Source organism: Cetorhinus maximus, unplaced genomic scaffold, assembly GCF_964194155.1.
Source record: "Cetorhinus maximus unplaced genomic scaffold, sCetMax3.hap1.1 HAP1_SCAFFOLD_197, whole genome shotgun sequence".
Taxonomy (NCBI): domain Eukaryota; kingdom Metazoa; phylum Chordata; class Chondrichthyes; order Lamniformes; family Cetorhinidae; genus Cetorhinus; species Cetorhinus maximus.
The window spans coordinates 21,728-33,727 of record NW_027596176.1 but is presented as its reverse complement, the minus strand read 5'-3'; the positions used below and the strand labels follow the sequence as shown (position 1 = coordinate 33,727).

General features: G+C 47.5%; 1 protein-coding gene across 1 annotated transcript; it reads right to left on the bottom strand.

Annotated features, from left to right (window-relative positions):
* Positions 1-393: 393 nt before the first annotated feature.
* Positions 394-8,515, bottom strand: LOC144673013 (putative G-protein coupled receptor 139). Its single transcript, XM_078535012.1, has 2 exons — positions 8,449-8,515; positions 394-1,304 (listed from the first exon to the last, which is right to left on the bottom strand). The coding sequence occupies exons 1-2, from the start codon at positions 8,513-8,515 to the stop codon at positions 394-396; spliced, it is 978 nt and encodes a 325-aa protein (XP_078391138.1).
* Between the last annotated feature and the right edge of the window lie 3,485 nt (positions 8,516-12,000).

The following is a 12,000-nucleotide window of genomic DNA, read 5'->3' as shown; positions in this document are numbered from 1 at the left end:
TTGTTGAATCAATGTTTCATTTTTTTGTTCAAAGTTCATCAGCTGACTCTGGTGACTCTGTTCAGTCGCCACTCTCCACGTATTTAAACAATCAAATAACAGTTCGGATCTATCAAGCTGGGTTCCACTCTGGGATCAGGCTTGTCCATTGTTAACCTCAGCTGGGAGCGTCATAATGCGCACAGGTTACTGATTGGCTTAGGATGCAGTGCGTGTCCTAAGGGTGTTGATCCCCGATTGGTTGTGGGGGGGGGGGGGGCGTCAGTTACCGGCGGAGCTCCGTGATTGGATGGGGCTGCTGTCCATCTCAGGGTAGCAGGAGCTGATTGGGAGTTTGTGGATAAATATTCCACTCATTGGCTGGAAACGCTTGGAGGCGCCTCTGGTCTGTTCTCAGTTGTTCTGTTTCTTTATTAATTGAACAATGGGTGTAAGTGGATAATTCACCAAACTCTTCACCTGCTCTCTGAACTTGGACTGAGTCATCCCATAAATAAATGTGTTTGAGCAGCAACTTAAGTTCACCAGCATCCATCCGACTTGTGCAAATGTATATTCAGAATTCGTGTAATCACTGGAATCGGTTCCTGTGATGGTGTAATATAAGAATTCAATAACATACACCGACCACAGGAGAATGAAGCTGCCGGAGATGGTGAAGAGAAAAATCACAGATATCCTCCTGCTCTCCATCTCAGGGTCACTGCGATTCTCTCCCTGGCTCTGACCCCTCAGTCCCTTACGTACCCGACTGGCCACTAAAATGTGTCTGACTGTCAGAGCGTTGAGCGACAGGATTAAAGCGAACGGGAGCAATGGGGTTATAACCGTATGAAAACAGTCAAATCCCACCCATCCGGGGTCAGTGAAATAGCTTGGCTTTGTATAACAGCCCCACGGAACATTGTTGATGATCTCTCCAGGTTCCTGTGTAAAGTAGCGTGGGGTGTTTTTTAAACAGAGCAGAACGCCGGTTGTTGCTAGAACCACAGCCGCAGTTGTCTCGGTGCAATATTTTCTTTTCAGCTGCTGGCAACAAATGGCCACAAATCGGTCAAAGGAGAAAGTGACGGTGAACCAGACAGAACAGTCTGTGGCTGCACGATTCAGGACAATGAGAACACTACACACGGGAGTGATTTCCAGGAAAGACACTGGGAAATAATAATAACTGAGCTGCCCCAATACAACCTCAGTGATAATGACCAGTAGATCCGCCGTTGCCATGGCCACCAGGTAGCGAGTGGTGCAATTGGAAAGACCACACTTTCCCCGGGAAAGTATCAGAATTGCCAGTAAATTAGCTGTAAGAGAGAAGGGAAAGGAGACTGGGAATTAGTGATGCACAATTGTCCCTGTCAGGCTCAGAAAATAAGGGCAGGAATTTACCACCAGATAACGTGTGGTATGGGTGGTCAGTGTGTTTGTGTGTGTGTGCGTGTCTGTATGTGTGTGTCTGGGCGGGGTCTGTGGTGTGGGGATAGGGAATGGATTAGCAGGGTTTTAAATTCAAAAATCATAGCCATGACCTAAACCCAATGTAAATATTTTACTGAGGTTGCTTTCCGGGTTTAACTCTGAACCTCTGTGTTTCCTCATGGGACCCTCTACCCCATCCAGAGCCATCTGATTTTGGTGGTCGGAACCAGAGCACCTACCATACCCCCAACACAAACCCCGAATTTTGGAGCTTCCCCAGGATTGGGACCTCTCCCAGAATTTGACCACAGCCCAGCTTCAGACCCTCGCTGGATCGGAACATTCTCGCGATCGGAGCCTGGGTGGGTCTGGACTGCTCTGTCCCTTTATTGGTATCGCTGTGTTCAGACTATCCCCGAGTTCTGACCTTCCCAGTTCTGGACCCTCACCAGGTTCGGACCCTCCGAGGTTCGTACCCTCCCAGGTCGGGACTCTCACCAGATTCGGTCCCTCGCTAGGTTCAGAACCCCCACCAGGTTAGGACCGCTGGCCACAAGTCAGGAGGTGTGAGGGAATAGTCCCCATTTGCCTGGATGAGTGCAGCTCCAACAGCTCTGAGGAAGCTGGACACCATCCAGGACAAGGCAGCCCCGCTTGATCGGCACCACATCTACAAATATTCACTCCCTCCACCACCGACGCACAGTTGCAGCAGTGTTTGTACCATCTACAAGATGCACGGCAGCAACTCACCAAGGCTCCTTCGACATCTATGGCCACTACGATTTAGAAGTGCAGGGGCAGCAGACACATGTGAACACCACCACCTGAAACTCACTCACCATCCCGACTTGGAAATATGTCAGCCGTTCCTTCACTGTCGCTGAGTCAAAATCCTGGAACTCCCTCCCTAACAGCGCTCTGGGTGTACCTATATCGTACGGGGACTGCAGCGGTTCAAGAAGGCAGCTCACCACCCACCTTCTCAAGGGGCAATTAGGGATGGGCAATAAATGCTGGCCCAGCCAGCGAAGCCCACATCCCGAGAATGAATAAAAGGAAAACACGGCCCATGTTCGGACCCTCAATAGGAATGCCCACTCCCTATTTTTTACCGCACTCAGACACCGACCGCTCCCCCAAACCCAGCAGTTTTCAAGTGTATTTGCATTCGGACCATCATCCGGTTCGGACATTCCCCAGGTTCTGCCTCCCACAGGTTAGGAAAATTGCCAGGTTAGTATCCACACCAGGATTGGGCTCCCCGGGTTCAGACCCTCCCCGGGTTCAGATTCTTACTGGTTCAGTCCCTTCCAAGGATCAGATCCTCCCCATGTTCTGAATCACTCCAGGTTCAGAACCTCCGCTGTTTCAGAATCTCCCTGGGTTCCGACTCTCCGCAGGTTCAGACCCTCCACGGGTTCAGATTCTTACTGGTTCAGTCCCTTCCAGGGATCAGACTCTCCCCATGTTCTGAACCTCCCCAGGTTCAGACCCTCACTAGCATCAGGCACTACCCGGTTCAGGTTCTCCCCGGGTTAAGGCACTCCTCAGATTCACACCCTCCTCAGGTTCAGACTCTCCCCAGGTTCACATTCTCTGCGGCTTGGCCTCTTCCTGGGTTCAGTCTCACCCTGTGTTCGCCTCTTCCCGGGTTCAGACTCTCCCCAGGTTCAGACCCTCCTCAGGTTCAGACTATCCCCGGGTTCAGACTCTCCCCGGGTTCAGGCTCTCCCAAGGTTTAGGCCCTCCCCAGGTTCAGACACTCCCGGTTTTCAGAATCTACACAGGTTCAGACCACTCCCGGATTCAGAGCCTCACCAGGTTCAGAGCCTCACCAGGTTCAGACTTTCCCAAAGTTTCGGACCCTCCCCAGGTTTGGACCTTCCCCATAATCATAACATTCTATTAACTTTCCTAATTACCTGCTGTACCTGCACACTAACCTTTTGAGGTTCATGCACTAGGACACCCAGATCCCTCTGCGTCTCAGAGCTCTTCAATCTCTCACCATTTAGATAATAAGCTTATTTTTTATTCTTCCTGCCAAAATGAACAATTTCACATTTGCCCACATTATACTCCATTTGCCAGATCTTTGCCCACTCACTTTCTATGTCCCTTTGTAGCCTCCCTACGTCCTCTTCACAATTTACTTTCCCACCTATCTTTGTGTCATCAGTAAATTTAGCCACCATTCCTTCGGACCCTTCATCCAAGTCATTGATATAAATTGTAAAAAGTTGAGGTCCCAGCACTGATCGCTGTGACACACCACTCGTCACATCCTGCCAACCTGAAAAAAGACCCATTTATGCCTACTCTCTGCTTCATGTTAACCAGCCAATCTTCTATCCACACCAATATGTTACCCCCTACACCATGAGCTTTTATTTTCTGCAATAGCCTTTCATGTGGCATTTTATCAAATGCCTTCTGCAAATGTAAGTACAGAACATGCACCGGTTCCCCTTTATCCACAGCACATGTGACTCCTTCAAAGAACTCCAATAAATTGGTGAAACATGATTTCCCTTTTTCAAAACCACAACGGGTCTGCCTGATTAACTTGAAGTTTTCTAAGTGCCCGACAATGAATAGTTTAAATTATAGCTTCTAACATTTTACTTGTCACAGTTGTTAGGCTAACTAGCCTATATTTTCCTGCTTTCTGTCTCCCTCCCTTTTTGAATAAAGGATTTACATTTGCTATTTTCCAGTCTAATGGAATCTATTGCATTTAGCAAAATTAAAACCAGCGGATCAACAATCTCACCAGCCGCTTCTTTCCAGACCTTTAGAGTGAAGCCCATTCAGACCTGGGGATTTGTCAGCCCTCAGCCCCAACAATTAGCTCAACACCACTTCCCTGGTGATTGTAATTTTACCCAGTTCCTCCCTCCCTTTACAGTTATTTGCAGGTTGTTACTTGTGCACTTTATAGTGAAGACCGAAGCTAAATACCTGTTTAATTCATTCGCCATCTCCCTACTTTCCATTATCAATTCCGCAAACGCACTCCCTATAGGACCAATTCTCACTTTGTTCACTCTTTTCTGATTTAAATATCTATAGAAGTTTGCACTACCCATCTCGATATTACTAGCGAGCTTTCTCTCACACACTCATTTTTCTCTCTTCGTTAATATGTTTTTCATCCTTTGCTGTTCCTTATGTTCTTTCCAATCTTCTGACATGCCCCCCCATCTTTTCGTAATTATATACTTATTCTTTAAGTGTGATACTGTCTTTAACTTTTGTAGTTAACCACAGAGGGTGGGTCCTCTCCTTGGAACTTGTCTTTCTGATTGGAATGTATCTATTCTGTGCACTCTGAAATATCCCTTTAAATATCTGCCACTGAACCTCTCTTGACCTGTCCCATAACCTTGTTTGGCAGTTCACTTTAGCTAGCTCCACTTTCATGTCCTCATAATTGCCCTTATTTAAGTCTAAAATCCCAGTTTTAGGCGCACTCGTTTCTCCCTCAAAATGAATGTAAAATCCAGTCATATTATGATCGTTGCATCCTAGGGGTGTCTTCACCGTGAGGTTATTAATTAATCCTACCCAGTCACTCTTTGCCAGGTTCAGTATAGCCCGCTCTCCGGTTGGCTCCTGAAGGTGCTCTTCTAAGAAACGACCCCGAAAACATTCCATGAACTCTACAACTACGAGAACTTTGCCCATCTGATTTTTCACCACCAAGTTCAGACCCTCCCTGGTTTCGAAAACTCACGAGCATCAGACCCTCACCTGGCTCAGACCCTCACCAGGCTCAGACCATCACCTCGCTCAGACCCTCACCTAGGTCAGATCCTCACCAGGCTCAGACCCTCATCAGGCTTAGACCCTCACCAGGCTCAGACCCTCACCAGGCTCAGACCCTCACCAGGCTCAGACCCTCACCAGGCTCAGACCATCACCAGGCTCAGACCCTCACCTGGCTCAGACCCTACCCAGGTTCGGGCCGTTGCTGAATTTAGGCCCTCTCATTGTTTGGAGAATCCACAGGTTCAGACGCTTCCCAGGTTTGGACCTTACTCAGATTCGGACCCTCCCCCGGGTCCATGCACTCTCTGGGTTTGGACCTTCTAAGTTCAGACCTTCATCAGGAGCGTAACTTTCACCAGGTTCCGATCCTCCCCAGATTCGGGCACTTCCCAGTCTAGAACCTTCTCGGGGATCCGAGCATCGGCCAATGAGACTAAAGGCTCTGGGGAATGATGAAGGAATTTCAGAAGCACTGGTCTGGAAGGCAGCATCGTCAGAACAGATGGAACGGAGGAGAGGAAACTGGGAGATATTGGAACAGATTCATCCCAGCAAGTGGGGAGGGAGGAAGTATAACTCAGGGAGCTGTGAGAGTCGGTGAGATTAGAGTAGATATAGGTGGGAAACCCATTCCCTGAAAAAGGGGTAGAGAATTCGAGTAAATGAGGGGAAGGGAAGTTCGTGAGATGGACCATGTGAAGAGAAGGAGGTGGAAATTTAGAGCAACATTTTTTGCATTAAAATCAAACTAAGGAAACGGCAAAACACAGTCATCAAAGTACCCAGGAACCTCAGAAATATTGGAACAATGACTGGTCCATGAATCCTACGCAAAGGCAGCATTGCGAGCTCACATACAGGCTCTCTCCGCGGGACAATTGGAGTGTGTAACATCCCTCTGTTTCCACCCAAGGTCCACACACCTACACTTCACAACAGGCTCCCTGTCCACAAATCTGGATGATGACCTTGAGAGGGTTCTCATTCCTGGAAAAGAACCGATGAAGAGAGAGAGGACTTCCAGCTGAAATGGAGAATGAACGACGCTGAACGATCCCATCCCAAATGGGATCCTCGGAGTGACCCAGAAGGAGGTGGTGGTGGGGAACTGGCCGCGAAATGGCCTGGTGATGTCTGTTAAGAAAGATCCCACCCACTGTGCGTTAAAGGAGAGCTCGGAATTCACTGGAATTTGGAGCAGAGGGAATTCGGCTTCAGGAGCACGGCTCCCAGCTCAGGACGGAGGGAGCCACTTGGGTTGTAGGACGGACAGAGATCTCTCTGGGGTTGGGGGTAGTGGAGGGGAGGGAGGGGGGGAGAAAATAGAGAGACCAATGGTAATGAGTAAATACAACCCAAAAACGACAACATGTTTCAGGCTGGTTTTTGATAAGGTGATGAAGGAGAAGGTAAATTCTCTGGGTTGGATGGAAGGCCTGGATACAGACTGAAATAAAACAGATAGGGAGAGACAGCAGGGACATTATTCAATATACATTAACCATCACTAGAACATGATTAGAGGACACAACTACAGCTCATATAATTCATATATTAAAAACAGAACATAGACCAAGTCCAAAGAACTATAGACCCGTTCACACAACGTAAGGGGCGGGAAAAATAACGGAGTCAAAAATCGAATAGAAACACATCCAGAAACACACAATATAATGAAGAGTAGTCAGCACAGAGTCCAAAAGCCTAGTCATACTTGAGTAACTTCATTGAATTATTGACCCGTTATCAGACATTTTAGATCAGATTAGTACAATAGATAGAAAACACTGTCATTCTCTAAAGACCTTCAGTAAGTTACAACATCACCGATTGGTGACTAACCTCAGAGCAAGTGGAGTTAGTGGACAAGCAGCAGAATGGACAGGGAGCTGGCTACAAAGAACAGGAAACAGGGAACACGGGATAAAGGGGATTTACTGAGGCAGGTGGGAGGTGGGGAGTGGTGTTCCACAGGGATCAGCCCTGGGATCACTGACCTTCACCATTTAGATCAAAGATATGGAATCGGGAAGCAGAAAGATAATTTCTAATTTTGCAGCCAAAACCAAATTGAGAGGATAGTGAACACAGAGCAAGGATAAAACAAAATACCTGAACACATTAATAATAACTAATAGACTTGCCCAGTGGACATTTCAATGGGAAATTCATTTTAACATAGCTAAACATCAGGTGCTGCATTTTGATAGGAACAGTGAGGGTCCCAAATAATCCTTGGAAATGACTTTCCTCAAAGGGGTCGAGAGGTTCAGGGCTTCAGGGGAACAGGTTCACAAATCATTAAAAATAGCAACACAGGTTAACAAGAAGATATAAATCCAAACAAAGCAGTGGGCTTTATTTCTAGAGGAATGGAAGTGAGAGGATAAAAACACAAAGAGGATTGGAATACTGTAACAATGCTGTCGGGTTGCTCAAATGTCAGCAACTCGGTGAAGTCTTTTTATGTTCAAGAAGTTCAATAGAAAACAGAGAAATATCGAGGTGTGTGACGTGATACATTCATTCCCAAACACCTTCAATGAACAGCGCAACTCTTGCCTATTTCAGCCTATTCCATTGCTAAAATACAGAGGCTCCATGGAATGGAGAGATCACTCAGCAAATAAAAAACATAGAACCAACTTACATCATTCGGGTTAGTGACCCGCAGTCAGCACAATTCTACACTGACAGATATCCCCACTAATACATGGTCGGTTGGATCAGGTATTGAACATTGGATAGTGACCCATACTCAGAACAATTCCCCAATGACAGATACTCCGAGTACTACATGCTCATTGGGGTCAGATTTCACCATTGGTTAGTGGCCCATACTGAATACATTTCTACACTGACAGATACTCCTTGTAATACATGGTCACTGGGATCAGGTATTCAGCTCTAGAAGGGACCCAAACCCAGTGTGATTTTATTCTGATTCCCCCTATTTCCCCCTTCAGGCAATCTGACTTCACTGACTTCAGGTTCAGCATTACACAATATTCCAGTAAAATCAATAACTTGATCATTCAGAAAGTCTCTCAGTTACAGAAAGATGTTTATTAACTTTTAAGGAAATGGATTGAAAATGCAGAGAAGTCAAGACATTTGACTGAGGCAAATGAAATCACTGATCAGGTGTCTGTATCGTGGTGACCACTAGATCAGCAAGTAACATTCTCAGTCACAGAGTAAAACCAGAGACCAGCTCACACAGATTTACACAACTTCAATGGTTTTGACACTCACCAGGAACTCCAATAATAGCGAGGAAGGCGTAATATATTTTTTTAGCCATTTGAATCGGCAGATGCATTGTCAGTGTGAAGTGATGTGTCCCTTAGGGCTGCAGGCAATCTCTGTTTTGAACTCTGAGGCGATACATTCCCAAAGCCTTTCATTTATACCCTGTGGGATCACCTCTGGGGATATGGAGATTGGAGCATCCTTCAACTTTGCTTTCAACAATGAAGAAACAGATTGTGACATGGATACGGTGATGGAACATGTTTACTCCTGAGATTGAAATGCCGCATCCCAAAGACTGGACAATGTGGAGCACATTGTTTAAATAAAATGAGAAGCTGTATTCTCCCACCAATGGCGATGTCACCTCAAACACCACATCAGCCCTATCCCTGGGTCTCATATTGTTTCAGTGACATCCTTCACTTGACTGTGACCCATTCAGTAATTGCATTCCAAATGTTCGAGTGTCTCTCTCGAAGCTGTTCCACTACACTCTGGGATGTAGCTGCCCTCTTTCAATGTGGACATTCAGTGAAATGATGGAAGTTCGTTAGTTTTGATTATTCTTTCTAGAATTCAAACCATAATGGACCTGAAGCTAATTCAACGGGCACAAAATGCTTTCACATCTCAACCGAATACAGCAACTCAAGCTGGTCCATGACTTTAACCCAATGGAACAGTACAGTCCTTCCAACACATAACAAACACAACAACTGATACAGCCCGAGAACTGGTAAAGATGCAACAATGGATGCAGACCCTCAAACTGGTACAGACCCTCAAGCCGTGATGGTTTCTGATTCCTTTTTGTGATTCTTTTCAATTTTTCCCTCCCCTCAATATTTGGGGTGCTCGCTCATTTTAGGGGTTCCCTTCCTAAATATCCAGCCCCACCACTAACATTTAAGGCCCTTCTATGAATGCTGTAGCCTTCCCTCTTTGCCTCACACCCACCCCGCCACCCACACAACTTGGAGCCTCCATTTAAAGCCATCTGCAATTTCCTGTCTCCCTCAAGTTAAGGACCCCCCCACCCCTTCAATTTTTTCCCTCCTTTTTTTTTCCGCTTACACACTCCCCCCTTGTCTCAATGTTTGGGTGTTCCCACCCTCAGTGATCGGGAACCCCCTCAGTTTTGTGGGGCTCTCCCTCAAGGCTGCCGCTCCTCTATTTTTGGGTGACCCGTCAATTTACAGGGGTGCGCCCCAAATTTTGGGCCACTCTTTAAATTGGGCCAGTCCCCATTTTGGCCCCAAACATTCCCCCCCCTCCCAAAATCTTCCCTCCCAACCCCGCCCCTGCCACACCCTCAATTTACGCAGCATTTTTCAGGCCCTCTCAATATTTCCTGACTTTCCTTCTGACATATTTTCCTGACAATTTGTGCCCCCGCCTCAGTTTTGGGGTTCCCTCACCTCATTTTCAGGGGGCCACCATCATTTTTGTTCCACATGCGCTGCAATTTTTGACCTCCCTCTGAATTTTCCTATCCACTCAATCAATATTTGGAGAGGACAGCTCAGTTTTTGGGACACACGTCCTCAATATCCACCAGCCTCCCCCACCCCTCAATGTGGCAGGCCAGCTCCTGCTCCCCTGCCCCCCACCCCTCACCCCGCACCTTTCGCCACCTCAATTTGACAGCAATCTGCATTTTCTAGGCTCCCTCAATTTATGCCGCTGCCTTCATATATTTACTGATGGTTCTGTTCCAGACTCTTTGCTTTTGGCTCTCCTCCACCTCAACTTTGCAGTGTCCCCACTCTCAAAAGAGTCGCTCCCCCTTAACTATCGGCCCCCAATCCACAATTCTGCACCCCTCAATTTTGGAAGGCCCCTCAGTTCATTGGCGTCCATGCCAATTTTGGGCCATGCTTTCCGATTTGGGATTGTCCATCACTTTTTCACACCCTTCCCCCACCCGTGCCCCTCTCCATGCTCCCCACCCCTGGACACTTCAATGTGGGGTGCCCCTACCCATATTCCCTCCCCCTCAACTTTGGGCCCCACCATCGATTTTCCACTCCTTGCATCTACTCCCAACCCACCCCCTCCAGCTCCGAGGGCCCCTCATTCATTTTTCAACATCCTTCACATGCAATTTTCCTCTCCCTGCAATTCGTCCCCTCCCGGAACATTCCTTCTGCAACATTTTCTCCCTTCAATTTATTTCCTGAAAATCTACACATTCCCCCCACCCACCCCACCCCACCTCCTCCTCACCCAGGACAGAATTTATCAACCCCTGAAATATTGTCCCAATTCCATTCTGAATTTTTAAATTTATTCACGGGACATGGGCTTCACTGGCTGGGCCCAGCATTTATTGCCCATCCCTAATTGCCCCTTGAGAAGGTGGTGGTGAGCTGCCTTCTTGAACCGCTGCAGAGCATATGGTGTAGGTACACCCACAGTGCTGTTAGGGAGGGAGTTCCAGGATTTTGATCCAGCGACAGTGAAGGAACGGCCGATATATTTCCAAGTCAGAATGGTGTGTGGCTTGGAGGGTAACTTCCAGGTGGTGGGTGTTCCCCATGTGTCTGCTGCCCTTGTCCTTCTAGACGGTAGCGATCATGAGTTTGGAAGGTGCTGTCGAAGGAGCCTCGGTGAGTTGCTGCAGTGCATCTTGTAGATGGTACACACAATGCTGCTACTGTGCATCGGTGGTGGAGGAAGTGATTGTTGTAAATGGGGTGCCAATCAAGCGGGGCTGCTTTGTCCTGGATGGTGTCGAGCTTCTTGAGTGTTGTGGGAGCTGCATTCATCCAAGCAAGCGGAGAGTATTCCATCACACTCCTGACTAGTGCCTTGTCGATGATGGACAGACAGGTTTTGGGGAGTCAGGAGGTGAGTTACTCGTCGCGGTATGCTTCAGTATATCAGGAGTCGCAAATAGTGCTGAACATTGTGCAATCATCAGCGAACATCCCCACTTCTGACATTATGATGGAAGGAAGGTCATTGATGAAGCAGCTGAAGATGGTTGGGTTGAGGACACTGAGGACTTCCTGTAGTGATGTCCTGGAGCTGAGATGACTGACCTCCAACAACCATCTTCCTTTGTGCTCGGTATGACCCCAACCAGCGATGAGTGTCCCCCGTGATTGCCATTGACTCCAGTTTTGCTCGGGCTCCTTGATGCCACACTCGGTCAAATGCTGACTTGACATCAAGGGCAGTCACTCTCACCTCACTGTTTCTGGTAATGGCTCGGCATTTACCAGTGCTGAGTTTCAATGGTTCATAAGCCTCAATGGTATCACTCATGTAAAAACTGGGCTCTCCCACCCTTCTCCCAACGGACTGGCTGAAAGGGCTGTTCAAACTTTGTTGTTGTCGAAATACCGTCTCAGGACCAGATTGAGCTTAATAATGCCGACTTTAGAGGGTAAGGTGGAAAGGAGCCAGGGAAGACAGAAAACTAGACACGACTGGCATAGTCGCGAGAGGAAATTTACCGTGGGAGAGATGGTATCCGTGAAAATCTTCGGGGAAGGACCAAAGTGGTTACCGGGGAAATAACTGCGGTGACTGGACCTCTCTCTTACC